General features: G+C 45.4%; 2 protein-coding genes across 2 annotated transcripts in view; both read right to left on the bottom strand.

The window, feature by feature from the left end:
• Positions 1-720: 720 nt before the first annotated feature.
• Positions 721-14,133, bottom strand: LOC146356589 (vomeronasal type-2 receptor 26-like). The gene is made up of 3 exons (XM_084830203.1): positions 14,065-14,133; positions 1,537-2,333; positions 721-871 (listed from the first exon to the last, which is right to left on the bottom strand). The coding sequence occupies exons 1-3, from the start codon at positions 14,131-14,133 to the stop codon at positions 721-723; spliced, it is 1,017 nt and encodes a 338-aa protein (XP_084686329.1).
• Positions 14,134-14,622: 489 nt separating this feature from the next.
• LOC146356588 (vomeronasal type-2 receptor 26-like) overlaps positions 14,623-19,229 on the bottom strand; it is a 53,535-nt gene continuing 48,928 nt past the window's right edge. The window contains exon 6 of the mRNA XM_084830202.1: positions 14,623-14,968. Coding sequence (XP_084686328.1) covers positions 14,623-14,968 — 346 coding nt within the window. The remainder of the gene's footprint in view (positions 14,969-19,229) is intronic.

The following is a 19,229-nucleotide window of genomic DNA, read 5'->3' as shown; positions in this document are numbered from 1 at the left end:
TCCTAGTTGGAGCCTGCTGTCTAAAATGGAGGTATAAAATGGAAGACATGGGCTTCCTCACGTGGTCCTGCCACACAGTGGGATCCTCATCAAGGTGGAACTCATGGTCTGCGGTTGCCCGTCTCTCTAGACTCCCAATTTTGATTTTCACTGTAACAACGGAGGCATTGGGCACCACCACCCTGTTCAACAAAATATCAAAGCTGGCTGTCAGTTCCCCGTCTGCATCTCGATACATTCCTTCCATGGAATTATTGGCAAACCCCAAGTTTCTCAGGAAAGGGTGAAGCTGGAAAGACAGAGAAGAGCAGGAACTCTGGTGATGATCTCAGCACTGGCTATTTTGAGATCCAGCCCCTTCCAACCCTACTATTTGAGGATTCTGTGATTGATTCTTGATCCCAGACTGGAGCACGTGCCTTTTAAAGCAAAAATGATTCTGAAATATTGGTTTAAATACATTTATAAATGAGGTCCATTCCTGAGTCCCTTCTTTGGGATTTTCGGAGAGGCTAACATTCAAGCCATTAGATCATTATGGGAGAAGTTAACTTGCTCCCCCAGTTCACTTCCTCTTTGCAGATAGTGATTTGGGGGGATTGGGGCTGGTTTGATAGGGGCTGTCTACATTGACAGGATGGGGTGCAATATTCACTGCTTTGCCCTGGCGCACCTCCTGGAGGCTGTTATCTGGGTGCCAAATCTGCCCCAGGAGCTCCATTATGCAGTGCTGCTCCCAAGGGCTTTGGAGAAAGAGTTGGCAGAAGCTTCTGGGAGAAGGTCTGGATGGCACCAGTGAGTCTTGCCCAAGTGCTGACTTTCAACTCCACAAACTTGAGGTGGGTTTTGATCCCTGTTCTGCCTCCCCCACCTACCCATATTTTAACCAGAGGTTCTCAAATAGAGAGATCAATAAATTGTGCGCCCTGAGGAGAATTCTAGAAGTCAGTTGTAGTGGTGCTGCCATTGCCAGACCACGGGGTGAAAATTCAGGGCCCCCAACAGACCCTTTTATATGCGTTCTAACTGCTGAGTAGCAGTGATCTTAATCCATCAGATGCTGCCTTTGGGGGGCACAGCCAATGAGGGTACAGGAGTGATGCAAAGACCTTCCCTTTGCCATCCCCGTCCCGCCATTGGCTGTGCCACCCACAGGCAGCATCTCATTACTTTCTTTCCCCTTCCACCCTGCCGCCCCCCCCATAATTCAATAAACCTCCTTCATTGGCTTGTTGGGGTGGATTGATTCCCAATTTGCACTTTCAAGAGTTGACTGCCCCCCATGCCTTAATGAGGCACTGAGGAGGGGAAGGAGAGATGAACATAACTACTGGCCATCAGAAACTTGAACCTTAACTGGCTGTCTTCTGCACATGGAGCCTCAGGAACTGGAGCTGTGTCAACAATATGCAAGATTTCTCCAGACCACTATGCCTGAAATCTTCTCAGAGTCTGGTTCTCCAAATCATGATTCCATAACTGAGCAATTCTGTATTTTTCAGTAGACACATCTGTGATGGAAAAGGGAGCACCTGCCATGGCTGTAGCCATGGAAGATCCAACATTTCTCCGCCCACCATCGTCCTACGCTTGGGTCTGGAAGAGTAGGCCGCATGTAAGGCTTGTGCCACCATCTGGACACTGTTGTAAGCATTGTAGTTGTCTTGGGACAGACTTTGTTGAAGCATGTCCAGGGGCAATTTCTCTTTCTGTTCACATGTAATCCTCCCCTTTACTGACAATGCGGATTTCGGATTGAAACAACGAAATGCTTTTTCCAAGTAAGGATCGATATAACTCACGTCAAAATTGGCGTGGTTTGGCCTGTTGTTTGTCTGTATAGAGAAGGAAAAGAACCAATGGCTGTGCTGAAAACGTAACCCAGTCATAGACAACATTGAGGTGATGTCCCACAAAGCTGTTGTGATCCAGACTTTCCCTTCAGTGGGTTCTACCCACAATTCAAGTATCCGGTTGAGATAAAATACTCCATCGTAGAAAGAACGTGCATCCGCATAATAAACGAAAACCTTGACTTGTCTCCATCTGAGAAGAAATTTGGGCTGAACTGTGAGTTTAAGCCTTGTCAGTTCTGGGAGTCTTTCCGAGATGGCAACGCAGACCCCACGCCAGGTGAGCACGGATGTCAGCATCCGCATGAACCTTTCCCCATTGTCATTGTCTGGAGCAAAGAGACCAATCCAATTCCATCTGAAATGCAGGAGCAATTTCACCACCCCCAGGTACAGGTCTTCGTCTTTTGGGACTGTCCGGTAGAAAAAAGGGAACTGGGTTTTATCCTTAAGGACATGGGAGACAAAACCATAGCTGACCTAATAAGGGGGAAAAACAGAGATTCATGTTTTGTTGTTTTGAAAGGCGAAGCCCATTGATTAAAAAGATAGAAGACACAGGCAGTCTGTTCTGCTGTCACTTCTACAGCACTCCAAATGGCCATAACTTTCTGCAAAGGGGATACCATTCATCTGGGGTCCATAAGGATGACCTAGTCCAGCTCCATGTTTCCCGCAGTGGCCAACCTGCTGTCTGTTGGAATGCCGCAAGTGCAGCTTGAGAGCCGTTGTGCCCTCCCGCTGCTGTTCCCCAGCAACTGGCCTCCAGAGGGAGGATATAGGCTCTCTTCACACCCTCATATTTTAGTGGGATCGCTCTTCTTTAATCACAGATTTTCGCTGGAGCTTTAGAGGACGCTGCTGCTCTCCTGCTGCTATCTCACAACTTCTCCTCCCCCTTTCCCTGTTATCTGAGCATGGGGAAAACCCAGCATTTTCTGCGCTTGCTATTCGAACTGCCATTTCCCCCATCTATTCCCCCTTTAGTGCATTGCCCTGTGATGTGCGGGCATGCATTGATGGGTGATGCTGAAAAACATTATCATGACAACAATCGGGGGGGGGGGAATTCTGCCTCTCTCCCATTCCACTAAGGCTGCTTGAACTGTACCATGCTTAACCACCCCAAATGCTCCTCTGAGATCCCCCTGAACACAGCAAGGCTGACGTCTGAGTAAACTCATTGGCTGTAAGGTTTTCCTTTCCCAGGAACAAGTGCCATCAGAATCTGTGTGGCTTGCTTCTGAGTAGGCATGCATAGGAGTGTGCTGTTTGTGTACTTAGAGGAGCAGTCTTAAGGTCTCCCATCCCCTTCAGTGCATGTACTTGGAACCCTCCCCCCATTGACTTCACTCACTGCTTCTTCTCCCTTTTGCTCACCAGATTGTTGGGCTTTTCTCCTCCCAGGGTGGATGGGGGAGTCTCCCTTCTCAGCCATGCAGGAGAAAGGCTTGACAGTTAGGATTTCAATGGGTATTAGAAGTATCTGTTCTCCTCCCCTGAAGAAATTCATCATGCAGAACTTGGAATGGTCATTTTTAATATATTCCGTTTGGGATGTGGAGTTGTTTCAGATACGGCAGTAACTCTGAGGTGGTTTTCCATAGTACTCCCTCCCACCTAGCTAGCCACTATCTCTTCTTCTAGCTCACCCTGCAGGGTCATTGGGAAGCCAGAATAAGGGGGGAGAGCAACAACAGTGTGTGTGTGGGGGCAGGCAGACACTACCTCTTCTCCTAGCCCACCTTGCAGGGCTGTTGGAAAGCCAGAATAAGGGGGGAGCAACAGCAATGCATGTGTGGGGGGAAACCATCCAGTTGACGGGAAAGCAGAATAAGAGGGGAGAGCAGCCCCTGCTGATGACAGGTAAGGAAGGAGTGGATGCAGGAAGACAGGCAGGCAGGCAGGCAGGCAGGAGGGACAGGCAAAGTATCAGTCATGTTACAGGAACCAATCAGCCGGGGTGTGTGTGTGGCAAGAGTCCAGCAGCCCCCTTCTGTCCCGATTTTTCCATGCAGCTCTGCCAACCATGAAAAGGAATACAGTGGAGGGATGCACTATGATGACTGTATACAGGGAAAGTCTAAATCCCGGAAAGGAACAGGAATGAAAAGGAATGGTTTGTCATGGAATAAAATCAGGGGTGTTGCTAGGTTCTTAAAAGATCTGGGGCACAGGCCCATAACACAGATTTGCATGTGTGTGTGTGTATGTATATATATATATATATATATATATATATATATATATGTATGTGTGTGTGTATGTATATATATATATACACACACACACACATATACATATGTATGTATGTATGTATGTATGTATATATATCACCGAGTCTAAACAGACCTCTAATAGATGTGTGTGTGTGTATGTGTGTGTGTGTGTGTACATGTGGTTTGCTTACATTATATACAAGAACTGTGCACTGACCCTCCCCCTCCCCACTTCAACTCAGACCCTGGTTCAGCATTTTGGAAAGCATCCCGCTTCTGCTCGGGCCATTTTGTAGTCAGTCCAGCTCAGCACCAAACCTGAGTCAAGGTTTGGAAAAAATGCGTCTTTATGCTTCCTGTTGACTACCATGGGAAATGAGAGAACAAACAGCCAACCAACCTGTGACTTTTTTTCTCTTGGTCAGAAGTGGATCGTAATTTCAGGAACAGTAGCCTCCTAGAAGGGGATTACATCTGCCCAATGTCAGAAAAAATAGGTGTAGGGTTCATATTTTGATTTTCTTTGAAAGGGAACTCCCAATACCATTGTTATTCCTTGGAAGAAAGGGATAAAATTTCAAGATTCATTGCCCCATCAGAGGAGATGATGCCTGCCCAATTTCAGGATTATAGCCACAAGGGGGTTTGTGCAAAGGGTGGTCTTGACATTTTGAGGTCTCCAAAAGAGGACATATTTCTCTCTCTATGTTCCTTGTAGACCATTGTTCTGAAACTTACAGACAGCCTAGAAGTGTCCCTAAGTAAGAAACCAGCAAAGTTTCAGAAGGGTAGGTGCAGCAGTTCATGTGGAAGGGGAGATCTCCACTTTGGAGGAGGGAGTGATTTGCTTTCTCTTCCATTCACCCCCTCCCCAATAGATTTTGGGTAGATTAGTATGAAAATGCTCAGGTCATGAGAGGTGTCCCCCAGGCAAGAAACCTGAAAAGTTTCTGAAGGATATACATGCCTGCAAATTTAGAATTACTAGAATTTATTTACATTTCACCAATGTTAGCAGCAGGGGAACATGGGTGGGAAGGTACTATTGCACTCATGTCCTGCTTATGGGTTTCCAATGGACATCTGGTTGGCCACTGTGTGAACAGAATGCTGGACTAGATGGACCTTGGTCTGATGCAGCATGGCTCTTCTTAAGTTCTGAAATAGAGAGTGCCTCTGAACATGTGCAGAATGCTTTTCTTTCACCACTGAGCACTTATATTCTCCCCCTACCAATTCTATTCCCTTCCATGCAGCCATCCCTCCTCATCCTACCATCCTCCAGCAACTCTTCATAAAAACAGATGTTTTGTTTTGTGCAACTCTCCTCTACCTCTTCCTTGTTATGCACAAGCTCTCATTGTATCTTCCTCCACATAACTTCATTTGTGCCAAGACTTCACCAGGACTCAGCTAATGAGTCTGCTTTCTGAACTCAATGAGTCTGTTTTTGAACCTAGGGCTAAGTTATGGAGAAACTCTGAGCATGTATTAAGTGCCTTTCCCTCACCACTGAAGCTAGAGTTCATGCAAAACCACCACCACCACCCACAAATGACAGAAAATGCAAAGGACGGAGCTGAAAGGGTAGCCAATTGATTAGCCGGAACTGGGTAGGCATTAAGCCTGCAGTACCATGCTCACAACTCCGGACTTATTTTTGAGTAAACATGGCATCAGCCCTCAAGGAGGCAGTGATAAGTCCGCTATTAAAGAAGCCCTCCTTGGATTCCCAAGTTCTGAACAACTTTCACCCAGTCTCGAATCTGCCATTTTTGGGCAAGGTGATTGAGAGGTGGTGGCAATGCAGTTGAAGGCACACTTGGAAGATAACGATGATCTAGACCCATTTCAGTCGGGTTTCAGGCTTGGGCATGGGACAGAAATGGCCTTGGTCGCTTTGGTGGATGATATGAGGAGGGCTCTGGATAGGGGTGAATGCTCCTTCCTTGTTCTCCTCGACCTCTCAGCAGCTTTTGATACCGTTGACCATGGTATCCTCCTGGACTGCCTGGAGGGGTTGAGCATTGGAGACACCATATTATTGCAGTGGTTCCGGTCCTTCCTCTCCGGCAGGTACTAGAGGGTATCACTGGGAGAGGAGGTTTCGGACGTGGCCGCTCACATGTGGGGTGCCACAGTTTCCATCCTCTCCCTGATGGAATTTAACATCTATATGAAGCCTCTGGGGGCTGTCATCAGGAGGTTTGGGGTGCAGTGTCATCAATATGCAGATGACACGCAGCTCTACCTCTCATTCAAATCTTCACCAAGGTTGGCTGAAGAATCCCTGTCCAAATGTCTGGAGACGGTGAGTGGCTGGATGGGGAGGAATAAGCTGAAGCTGAACCCTGACAAGACCGAGGTACTTTTGGTGGGAGACAAGAGGAGGCTGGGGGATGTTGACCTGGTGTTGAATGGGGTACAGTTACCATTGAAAGACCAGGTCTGCAGCCTGGGGGTCATTTTGGACTCCCAGCTGTCCATGGAGGCTCAGGTGTCAGCTGTGAGCCGGACAGCGCTGTATCAACTCCATCTGATACGGCAGCTGCTCCCCTTCCCTCCCGACCATCTGCTCCCATCAGTAGTACATGCCCTGGTCTCCTCTTGTTTAGACTACTGTAGTGCGCTCTATCCCCTTCATGGATCACTGCCTTGTTGTGGCGAAGGGGCTTGCGTAACTCAGTGAAGCCATAAGCTATGCCGTGCAGGGCCACCCAAGACGGACAGGTCATGGCAGAGAGTTCTGACAAAATGTAGTCCACTGGAGAAGGAAATGGCAACCCACTCCAGTATTCTTGCCAAGAAAACCCCATGGAACGTATCACAAGGCTAAAAGATATGACGCCGGAAGATGAGCCCCTCAGGTCGGAAGGTGTCCAATATGCTACTGGGGAAGAGCAGAGGGTATTTCCAAGTAGCGCCAGAAAGAGTGAAGCGGCTGGGCCAAAGCCGAAAGGACACTCAGCTGTGGATGTGTCTGGCGGTGAAAAGAAAATCCGATGCTGTAAAGAACAATATTGTTTAGGAACCTGGAATGTCAGATCAATGAATCAAGGTAAGCTGGAGGTGGTCAAACATGAGATGGCAAGATTGAACATCGACATCTTGGGAATCAGCGAACTAAAATGGACAGGCATGGGTGAATTTAATTCAGGTGACCATCATATCTACTATTGTGGGCAAGAATCCCTTAGAAGAAATGGAGTAGCACTCATAGTCAACAAAAGGGTGGGAAAAGCAGTACTGGGGTACAATCTTAAAAATGATAGAATGATCTCAGTACGAATCCAAGGCAAACCATTCAACATCACAGTAATTCAAGTCTATGCCCCAACCACTGAGGCCGAAGAAGCTGAGGTTGATCGGTTCTATGAAGACCTACAACACCTTCTAGAACTAACACCAAAAAAAGATGTCCTCTTCATCATAGGGGATTGGAATGCTAAAGTAGGAAGTCAAGAAATCACTGGGATAACAGGCAGGCATGGCCTTGGTGTACAAAATGAAGCAGGACAAAAGCTAATAGAGTTTTGCCAAGAGAACATGCTGATCATAGCAAACACTCTTTTCCAACAGCACAAGAGGCGACTCTACACATGGACGTCACCAGATGGTCAATATCGAAATCAGATTGATGATGTCTTTTGCAGCCAAAGATGGAGAAGCTCTATACAGTCAGTAAAAACAAGACCTGGAGCTGACTGTGGCTCAGATCATGAGCTGCTTCTTGCAAAATTTCGGCTGAAATTGAAGAACGTCGGGAAAACCACTAAACCGTTCAGGTATGACCTAAATCATATCCCTGATGAATATACAGTGGAGGTGAGGAATAGATTTCAGGGATTAGACCTGATAGACAGAGTGCCTGAGGAACTATGGACGGAGGTCTGTAACATTGTTCAGGAGGCAGCAACGAAATCCATCCCAAAGAAAAAGAAATGCAAGAAAGCCAAGTGGCTGTCTGATGAGGCTTTACAAGTAGCTCACGAAAGAAGGGAAGCGAAAAGCAAGGGAGAAAGGGGAAGATATACCCAACTGAACGCAGAGTTCCAGAGAATAGCAAGGAGAGACAAGAAGGCCTTCTTAAATGAACAATGCAAAAAAATCGAGGAAAACAACAGAATGGGAAAGACTAGAGATCTCTTCAAGAAAATTGGAGATCTCAAGGGAACGTTTTGTGCAAAGACGGGCATGATCAAGGACAAAGAAGGCAGGGACCTAACAGAAGCAGATGAGATGAAGAAGAGGTGGCAAGAATACACAGAAGAACTATACAGGAAAGATCTGAATGTCCCTGATAGCCATGATAGTGCGCTCACTGAACTTGAGCCGGACATCCTCGAGAGTGAAGTCAAGTGGGCCTTAGGAAGCATTAGTAACAACAAAGCTAGCGGAGATGACAGTATTCCAGCCGAGCTATTTAAAATCCTAAAAGATGATGCTGTTAAAGTGCTGCATTCAATATGCCAACAAATCTGGAACACTCAACAGTGGCCACAAGACTGGAAAAGGTCAGTTTACATTCCAATTCCAAAGAAGGGCAACGCCAAAGAGTGTTCAAACTGCCGCACCATTGCGCTCATTTCACATGCCAGCAAGGTGATGCTCAAAATCCTACAAGCTAGGCTTCAGCAGTATGCGAACCGAGAACTACCGGAAGTACAAGCTGGATTTAGAAGAGGCAGAGGAACTAGAGATCAAATCGCCAACATTCGCTGCATCATGGAGAAAGCAAGAGAATTCCAGAAAAACGTCTATTTCTGCTTCATTGACTACGCTAAAGCCTTTGATTGTGAGGATCACAACAACCTGTGGCAAATTCTGAAAGTGATGGGAGTACCAGACCACCTTACCTGTCTCCTGAGAAACCTGTACGAGGGTCAAGAAGCAACAGTAAGAACCAGACATGGAACAACCGATTGGTTCCAAATTGGGAAAGGAGTACGACAAGGCTGCATATTGTCACCCTGCTTATTTAACTTATATGCAGAGTACATCATGAGAAATGCCGGGTTGGATGAATCAGAGGTCGGAATTAAGATTGCTGGGAGAATGATCAACAACCTCCGATATGCAGACGATACCACCCTAATGGCAGAAAGCGAAGAGGATCTCAAGAGCCTCTTGTTGAGGGTGAAAGAGGAGAGTACAAAAGCTGGTTTGAAACTCAACATTAAAAAAACTAAGATCATGGCATCTGGCCCCATCACTTCCTGGCATATAGAAGGGGAAGAAATGGAAGCAGTGACAGATTTTACTTTCTTGGGCTCCAAGATCACCGCAGATGGTGACTGTAGCCATGAAATTAAAAGACGCTTGCTCCTTGGGAGGAAAGCTATGGCCAACCTAGACAGCATAGTAAGAAGCAGAGACATCACCTTGCCGACAAAGGTCCGTCTAATCAAAGCTATGGTTTTCCCAGTAGTAATGTATGGCTGTGAGAGCTGGACTATAAGGAAGGCTGAGCGCCGAAGAATTGATGCTTTCGAACTGTGGTGCTGGAGAAGACTCTTACGAGTCCCCTGGACTGCAAGGAGGTCAAATCAGTCAATCCTAAAGGAAATCAACCCTGAGTGCTCATTGGAAGGACAGATAATGAAGCTGAAGCTCCAATATTTTGGCCACCTAATGCGAAGAGAAAACTCCCTGGAAAAGACCCTGATGCTGGGAAAGACTGAAGGCAAAAGGAGAAGGGGACGACAGAGGATGAGATGGCTAGATAGCATCACGGATGCAATGAATATGAACTTGAGCACGCTCCGGGAGAGAGCACAGGACAGGAAGGCCTGGCGTGCTATGGTCCATGGGGTCACGAAGAGTCGGACACGACTGAATGACTGAACAACAACAACAACAGTGCGCTCTATGTGGGGTTACCCTTGAAGACGGTTCGGAAGCTGCAGCTGGTACAGAACGCGGCGGCTCGCCTAATTAAAGGCAGCCACCAGCGAGATCACATCACTCCAGTGCTGAAGGAGTTGCACTGGTTACCAGTTGTTTCCCGGGCCAAATTCAAGATGTTGGTTTTGACCTTTAAAACCCTATATGGTTCTGGCCCAGCCTATCTTAAGGAGCGCCTCCAGCAACACCAGACAGTTCGCTTAACAAGATCAGCCTCGGATGGCCTTCTCTCTGTCCCATCAGCCAGGACAGCTAGACTGGTGGGGACGAGGGAGAGGGCCTTTTCTGTGATGGCCCCCACTCTGTGGAACTCCCTCCCTAGGGAACTCCGCCATGCCCACTCTTTAATGAGCCTCCACCATGCATTAAAAACGTGGTTGTTCAGGCAGGCATTTGGGGTGGGTTAGGGTATTTTAGAAAATGTTTTTATTGTAGAATTGTATTGTTTTAAACTGTTTTATTATATGCTTGTACATGGCCCAGAGTAGCTGGGTGACCAGCCAGATGGGGGATTAATACATTTAATAAATAAATAAAATAAATAAATGACAGAACATCAAGGTGCAAACCTCTCTGCAAAAGTAACTTGTTCTGGAGACCTATGCACACTTTCCTGAGGGTAAGCCTCATTAAACATAATGGGGCTTCTGAGTAGGCATACATAGGATTGCACAAATGAGCAATATTTATCTCCCCTCCACTTAAAAACCAAACCAAAAACTCCTATTTTTTTTTATTAAAGCTTTCTGTTCATAGGAACACAGGAAGCTGCCTTATTCTGAGTCAGACCCTGGGCCCATCTAGTACAGAATTGTTGACACTGACTGGCAGCAGCGGCTCTCCAGGGTTTCAGGCAGGATTCTTTCCTAGCCCTACCTGGAGATGCTGGGGATCGAACCTGGGACCTTCTCCATGTCAAGCATATGCTCTACCACTGAGCTACAGCCCTTCCTATGGCTGCGTAATGGCAACTGACAAACAAAACAGCCCCAGATTTTGTTCACTGTTCACTTGGTTTCTCTGCAACCATGTGAACCCACTTTTCTCAAAGGCTTGAGTGAGGTGAAGGAGAAAATCCAACCCTTTTGTCTGTTTGTATAAAGTCAAATACAGTTCAGAACTTCTCTTACCCATGGAAGAGAATTATCTTTAAGAATTCCCCAAGATATTCAGTGGCACGGAGCACTTTTTATCAGCTTAGGCTGGTATACCAACTACACCCTTATCCGGACAGAGACAGCCTAGCTACAGTTATCCATGCTCTGATAACTTCTCGTCTGGATTACTGCAATGCGTTAGACGTGGGGCTGCCTTTGAAAACGGTCCGGAAACTTCAGCTGGTCCAAACTAGGGCAGCAAGATTGTTAACAGGGACTGGCCTGCGAGCTCATATTACGCCAGTACTTTTCCAGATGCACTGGCTGCCAGTCCATTTCCGGGCCCGATTCAAAGTGCTGGTGTTAACATTCAAAGCCCTTAACGGCTTGGGGCCAGGTTACCTGAAGGATCGCCTCCTCCCATATGTGCCTGCCCGGGCCTTAAGATCATCATCAGCGGCCCTTCTCCGTGAGCCCCTGCCAAAGGAAGTGAGGCGGGTGGCTACTAGGAGGAGGGCTTTTTCTGTTGTGGCACCCCGGCTCTGGAATGAGCTCCCTAGTGAGGTTCGCCTGGCGCCTACATTGTACTTCTTTTGGCGCCAGGTGAAGACCTTTTTATTTTCCCAGGCATTTTAGCATTTTAGCTTTCTAAATTTTTATCTTTGCTGTTTTAAATCTGTATTTTAAACTCCTGCACTGCTGCTAGGTTTTATTGTGGTTGTATTGTTATATTGTGGTTTTAATGTTCTATATATTTTAAATTGTTTTATTGTGTGTTGTTTGGTTTTAATTTTTGTGAACTGCCCAGAGAGATTCGGCTATTGGGCGGTATAGAAATGAAATAAATAAATAAATAAATAAATAAAGATATGCCCTGGAATAAAGAAGAGAAAGAAAGAATAGGATAGGCAGGGGAAGAAGAAAAGAAGAATGGTGATTGGAAATTCGGGGGCGAGGGGGGGTAGAGAGAATTCCTTAAGCCAAGTGGCTCCTTTCAAAGAGGTAGTACTTCAGAGGAATTTAGGAGGCTGTGGAGGCTTTATAAGGATTTCACATACTTACATTAACTTTATGAGGTGAGGTGAGGTGGCTGAGGGCTTTTTCTAGCTTTTTTTTTTTTTTTAAACCCCTCTAGAACCTATTTAAAAGCCTCAGCAGTTCCTCGATCATGACACCACATAGTCCTAAACCTCCTTTTGGAATAATTCGAGTCCTACAGCTATTTAGGAGAAATTAAAGTGGAGCAGGAGAAAGAAGTTTGTGGAGGCTGATTGGATCCTTTGCTGTACTAAAGCTACTAAACTTCTGCAGAAGCCAAAGATTCCAGTTTGGGGCAGTGAAAACAGATGCTGTGTGAAATACCAGTATTTCACATGGAACTCTTTCTCGCCTTCCATCTCCCTCTTCAACATTTAATTGCAAGCAAGCTCACAACAGTGGGCATGTAAGAGCAGAAATGTAAAGGGAGAGATGTTTTTTGCACCACAAAACAACAAGAACCTGTCAGGGGCTCCTTGGAGGCCTCTCTTAGTCTAATCCAGTAGCCAAGTCCAGACACAGACAAAGGGATTCTTTTCAAAGCTTTATTCTTCTTTTACAACTTAACAACTATACCGTTTGCAACTAGATCTGAGCAGCACAGTACCCATGCCCTAAGTTGGAACAGTTGGTCCCCGTTTGAAAGGGAATTACTGGCAGACCCCTGAACTTAAGGACTAGGGAGAGTCCCTCCCCTTTTCCCTTGGATCCTCTGGGCGCAGCCATTGTTTGCGCGCCAACCGGGCACTACGCCTCCTTTCCGCGCCCTCCATCTGGCACCGCTCTCTGCGTCGGCGTCGCGCATCCACCAAGTCTGCTTCCCGCGCTCTGTCACTCCCAGGACTGCTATCTAAGCTAGGAATGCTGGTGGGAGGAATCTCCATCAGCTGTTGGCCCTGGGAAAGAGGAGCGCGCTCCTCTCCCAGGAGCGACTGCTCTTCCTCAGAATCAGAACTACTCTGGTATTCTATGGGCTCAGTGTCCACCCTGACAGAACCCTACACCAGATATTAGGGATAGTGACCTCCTAATGGTCACCTTAAACACCTTCTGATTAAGATCTCTAATCCCCTGTGTGGCTTGACAGTTTTTACTTTTTGTTTTAGTCTTTGAGAAATGGAAACTTTATGTATGGCTAGCACAAAAGCCACTGGACCTAACTGTCTGAAATCTGGCAGCTTCAGTCAGCTCCAGAGAGGCTGCCAGGTCCCCAAATTCCATGCACTTATGTGGGAACACACACAAAAATAGCTTTTTACTTTGACAGATTTTCTTGAAAAGAGAAAATTTTACCTGTGGCTAGCACAAAAACCACTGGACCTAACTGTCTGAACTTTGGCAGGCTCAGTCAGCTGTATAGGGGCTGCCAGGTCCCCAAACTCCATGCATTTATGTAGAAGCACAAAAGAATTATAGCTCTTTGCTTGGACAGATTTTCTGGAAAAAAAGCAAAAGTCACTTGTGACTAGCACAAAAGCCACTGGACTTTACTGCCTAAAATTTGGCAGGTTAACTCAGCTCCATGGGAGCTACCAGGTCTCCAGATGTCATGTATTTATCATACAAACCAAAAAAGTTATGGCCGTTTCTATTTTCCAATGCAAGTCAATGAGAAAATGTAAAAAAAAAAAAAAGACAATTAGAACAGCTCAAAAGATCCGGGGCAAGGCTCAAAAGATCCGGGGCCCATGCCCAGGTGGGCTACTTCCTAAGGTGGGCTACTTCCTAAGGATGGCCCTGAATAAAATGCCAGGTGTGAAGAGAGCCATAGTCCACAAACTGCAAAGTCCACAACTTCATGACACATGGTGATCTCTCCTGACTCTCCCACTATTCAGTTTTCTTCAATGATCCCACCGGGTTCTAGTATTATGAGATGGAGATCAACCCCTCCATATCCACTTTCTTCACAACGGGCATCATTTCATACACCACTATCATGCGTTCTCTTACTTGTGCTTTTCCTAAGCTAAAGGAGTCCGAAACATTCTCATCTTTCCCCATTCCAAAGTTGAGTGGCATTTTTGGTAGCAAGCAGGGTACAACTCGATAGATAGATAGACAGACAGACAGACAGACAGATTCAATGGATGGAACCATATGAAAAGATATAATGGGTTCTACTCCCAGCACTTATTCCCCCAGTAAATGACATTTTAACATTTCAGTGTGGTTGGCTTTCTCCCAAATGAATATGCATAGGAGCATAGCATAACCAGTTTCATGTCATCCATATCACAAATGACTGAGACATCCTGCATGGTTATTGTCCTCTGCTTTCTCAATATATCCTGTGTGGTCATCCTCTTTCTCCTCTGGTTTCCATCCAGATGACATGGTTGGTTACATAGGAAGGGAAGTTTAACATGTAATGTATGAACAGATTAAAAGCTGATGCTATGATTATGATTATGATTATGATTATTGCTGGTGCAGCAAAGGTGATCAAAAGGTACAAACAGTAGCTCCCCCCACCCCAGACAGCTGAAGGCCCTTTAAAGCAAAGTCCCATTAGATGGCACCCTCCCCTCGCACCCTGCCCTGCATTCCTACCTGTGGGATTTTGTAGATGCCCAACATGGCTGAAATATGGATGGAGATTTCAGAGTCAGCCCCTTCTACAACAGCCAACAGGTCCCCTGCCTGCACCTTCTTTCTTCCACAACTGTAATTCGGAATGTTCTTCTGCCCAGGAGACAGCAGATCTAGCATGGCATCGTACGTGATTCTTGTATTGTAGTAGTTCTCATAGACGTTGTAGCCCAGTGAGATGTTGGGTAAGAGGCTGGGATTCTGGTTGATCTCATGGATGGCAAAATAGAAGGCCAAGTCATGGGAATAAATTATAACTGATGTTCTGAAGCAAAATATATATGTCACATTGTCAGCCTGTGTTTACTGAAACACTTGATTGGCATATCCAGGTCATATAATGTTCTTGTATTATGGTGTATTATGTTGTACGAGGTGGTTGTATTTTGTGTTTTCAAATTTTGTTAAATTTTGACCATTGGGCAGTATACAAATGAAAGAAACAAAGCTCTAGAGCTTTCTACATCAGACGTATGTAGCATCACACAAGCTAATCCTCCCATAAGTGTTTGCAGGGATGGTAGTACATACAGACCGGAAGAGGTGGGGAGCAACTCCTCCCTGTGCTGCTCTGGCCCTGGAAACTCTGTTGTTTCTTCATTTCCTTTATTTCTTTTCTTTACTGCCCATTTGAAAAGCTCTCTGGGAGGCTCGCACAAATTGCAACCCACAAATCCAAGACAATAAACACATAATATAAATATTTAATATACAAAGTTTAGACACAATGAAAACAGCCTAAGAAACAGTTGCAATGAGACACTCTTCTTGGCCATATTCTGAGCAGGGAGGGTGCCCTGGAGAATGCATGGTGTTTCTCCAAAAATCTTGGACTTACTCCAAATAAAAATCTGTTTATTATGGTCCAAGCCCAGATCGAACCATCTAGGATTGGACTGGGCTCTTTAGCTGTCCTGTGCTTGTGCAGGACCCAGATTTTGATGTTACTCCACAACAGGGCATCCGTAGCTAATGCAGCATGTGTAAAAGGAAAAGCGTACCTGTGGGGAGAGGTCTCCTCCCACCCCCACACATGTTCTTTCTTGAAGTCACAAGGCAAGAAATAGTTCTAGGGGAACTACAGAGAAATGGAGGAATTAAAAAAAGGATTTGAGAGCATTTGGAGGACCGGAGAATTTGCAGTTGAGATTGCCCCAACGTGATTTCATTCAAGGTGATTCCCAGGGGTGAGTCCAATGATTATAGTGACAATCATATTTGTGGTAAGCAAGGAAACTACTCCTTGGGAACTTGGATTGAAGATGATTGGAACCTTTTGACAATAGCATAAAGAGGAAGAAATCCCTCGCACCCCACGCCAACTACTGATGAATCTAAGAGACATTGGCAAATAGACAAGTTTGGCATGAAATCAAATTCCACCCCACAAACAAAGAAGAAAAAAAAAAAAGGTTTTTGCAGACAGGAAGAGCAATATTCCTTAAGAGCCCCATTCAAGGAAACTGAAGAGATCATTTCTCCTTATCCATCACTGATACCAGGACAAGACTAGAGATGTTCTCATTTGTTTTTTAAAGAAGAAGAAGAAGAAGAAGAAGGAGGAGGAGGAGGAGGAGGAGGAGGAGGAGGAGGAGGAGGAGGAGGAGAAGGTGTTCTCAAGGTAATTTTATTCCAAGTGCAACAGATGTCTATAATTTACACTGTTCAAACATACATCGCTTGAAGATGACCTTATAAACTCCATGAGGAATGAAGGATTGTTGAGCAAACTAGTTACTATGGTTATGCACCTGTACAAGGAAATAGGACTGGATGGCCATTGAGACAGAATCATAGACCCTCTCCCATCTTTCAACCTACAATTAAAAAATAAAAAGAGCCTATAGGGATATTAGTTGGTTTGCATACTGAAAGCGCGTCGCATGAAACAATATCAGATGCACAAGGGCATTTACTAAGATGTGAAGTGAAGAAGTGTTCACTTCTAACACACTTCTAACATAGATTTTGACATCTTTATTGATGGCCCAGAAATAAGGAAACCATTGAGCTCTTATCTGTTATCTGGAATGTTGTAATTACCTGGACCTATGAGAATGTGGCCCATTAAGACACCAAGGCTTCTGTTACACACATTCATTGTAACATGTGACTATCACCTGAGCATGAGACACAATCCTTGCCTGTCTTTTTCCCACCATGCAGAATGTAAAGAGCAAGGATTGGGGCCGTTGTGCTGCATTTCTGCTTTCAGGAAGGTGCTGTGAGGCCCTGATCCTTCCGCTTCCCTGCCTGCACCTTCCATCCCCACCCCTCCCAACGTCTCTGAGGGCCAAACTACATGTTACTTTAACAATGTAGCTGGGTTTTATTTTTAACTCAAACGATAAGTACGGAGGGGCCTGTTCCAGATTGGGAACAAGATGTTGAAGGCTATGATGTTGAAGACCTAGCAGGGGTATGAGAAATATTTGGCCCACAAGTCTTTGCACTTTAGCTTATGCATCTTGCAAGGGTCTTGCAAGGGTCTGCGTAACTGGCAGCCTTGCAGAACTTGATCCTAACTAAATATACACAGGTGTCTACTTCTCTTATAAGCTACAACTTTCATTAAAAAGCATAGAAAATATTAGATACATGGATGCACTGGATATATTTGGACCAGATTGATGATAGTAAATGTCTGAACATAGCTGGGTATTTTAGAAAAACAACAACAGTTAGTTGTTAAAGAGTGTTGCTTTTGAGTTCGTTTCTTTCTCAAGCAATCCATAACCAGAGCATAAGAAATCATATAAATATAGAAGACAGAGCTGCTAAAAGTCAGGAGCTATCCCCATCTCGATTTCTCTATTCCTTTGGGTATAGCTCAGAAATGTCCCAAGAGTACAGCATTTTAGTTCTTTTAAAAAGGAAGGCACAGTCCTGAAACAAGGCATGGTCGTTTGGAAGATGTTTGAAATGTGTTTGCTTGCAAGATCAACTCTGTATTTGTGCAGGCGGTATATGCTCTAAAACTGCTTGAGATTTTCAAGTGAAAAGATACACTTGATCTTCATGAAAAGACATGCCTAAGCTCAGAGTCATAGAATCATAGAATAGTAGTAGGGTTGGAAGGGGCCTACAAGACCATCGAGTCCAACCCCTTGCTCAATGCAGGAATCCAAGTCAGAGCATCCCTAACAGATGGCTGTTCAGCCTCGTCTTGAATGCCTCCAGTGTGGGAGAGCCCACCATCTCCCTAGGCCATTGGTTCCATTGTCATATTGCTCTAACAGTCAGGATGTTTTTTCTGATGTTCAGTCAGAATCTTGTGAGCACTATCCTATCTCCCCTCAGTCTTCTCTTCTCAAGACTAAACATGCCCAGTTCTTTCAGTCTCTCTTCCTATGCAAAAAAAATAAATAAAATAAATTCTGTTGTCAATACCAGAACTCCATGAAATTGCATCTCACCATGTGGCACTGTGTTTTGGGGAAATTAAATGGAAGTGGTGTCCTGCTGACCTAGGAAGGCCAGATTCATCACAGGAGATCATTCCTGTACCACCCAATCAACAAAGCTCTTTATCTGAGAAGGAACCTACTTAGCCCAAATCCAGTCGCATTCCTTAAAAGGTGAGGGTCTGCTTTTTTGGATTAGAAGTATGCTAGAAAAAAATCCCTTCTCTTCTTTAGTCTGACATCCTAGGTAAGTGTTCAAAGTGAAGATCACCAGCTGTGGTGGGTGAAAATAGCAGGCTGTGCATTCTAGATGGTCTGGTGTTCAGCAAGGACATAATTATTGTCTCTTTTCAATTGGCCTAAGAAATCAGATTTCAGTGGAGGAGTGTGAAGTACATCACTGCATAATTACTTACATTTGAATATTGATAGAAGGAAGGTAGGAGAAGGAGGTTGGTTGGACTATGCCATACATCATACCAAAGACTGCGCTAATGGTGTGGTCTCCAGGGCTATAAAAATTCCAAGGATAATATTGATCTCTCCTTAAATTCAATGGACATTTTGACTTCAGCTTCCCCCAAGCTGTACAGTGAAGGAGCAGAACTAGCAGCCGTAGAAGCACCATACTGAGCATGCCTGCCACAGCTCTCTCCCTTGTGGCTGCTCCCGTGGAAGATGCCGAAACCCCCTCACAGGAGCAAGGCTGCAGGCCGTGTGTTTGCTAATACAGGTGGAGCTCAGCCAGGGCTCCTGATTCAAAGGGGATGATATTCAATCTCATTCCAGCAGCATCCCTGCCTGCCCTAAGCCACCTCCCAAGCTCTCAGGGGGTGCAAAGCATTTATGTACCAGGAATTTCATGTCCGGTGCAAGAAATTGTCCCCAGCTTTACCTGATCCTGATGTTTAGGCTATTGGCCTCAAGGGCAATCTTTCTGGAAATTCTTGGTGTGTTGGCAAGAAGAAGAAGAAGACCAGATCACCATGATTCTGATAATTATACAGGGAAGAAAGACTCTGCCACATCCCCGAACTCTCTGTGTGGCTTCATGCGCAGGTGTTTGGCTGGAGAAAAACATGTTTGTAAGAACTTATCAATGAGCCAGACACTTGCCCATGG

The sequence above is a fragment of the Heloderma suspectum genome, chromosome 2 (assembly GCF_057233095.1).
Source record: "Heloderma suspectum isolate Gila_16-S chromosome 2, 16-S_ref, whole genome shotgun sequence".
Taxonomy (NCBI): domain Eukaryota; kingdom Metazoa; phylum Chordata; class Lepidosauria; order Squamata; family Helodermatidae; genus Heloderma; species Heloderma suspectum.
This window is presented reverse-complemented; position numbering and strand designations above follow the sequence as displayed.

Excerpts from the sequence above, each read along its gene's own strand:
- LOC146356589 (XM_084830203.1), bottom strand. The coding sequence starts at position 14,133 with ATGCCACTCAACTTTGGAATGGGGAAAGATGAGAATGTTTCGGACTCC. Across the intron at positions 2,334-14,064 it reads TTAGCTTAGGAAAAGCACAA|GTCAGCTATGGTTTTGTCTC; the intron begins GTAAGAGAACGC and ends CCCCCTTATTAG. Across the intron at positions 872-1,536 it reads CTTCCATGGCTACAGCCATG|GTGGGGGAGGCAGAACAGGG; the intron begins GCAGGTGCTCCC and ends AAATATGGGTAG.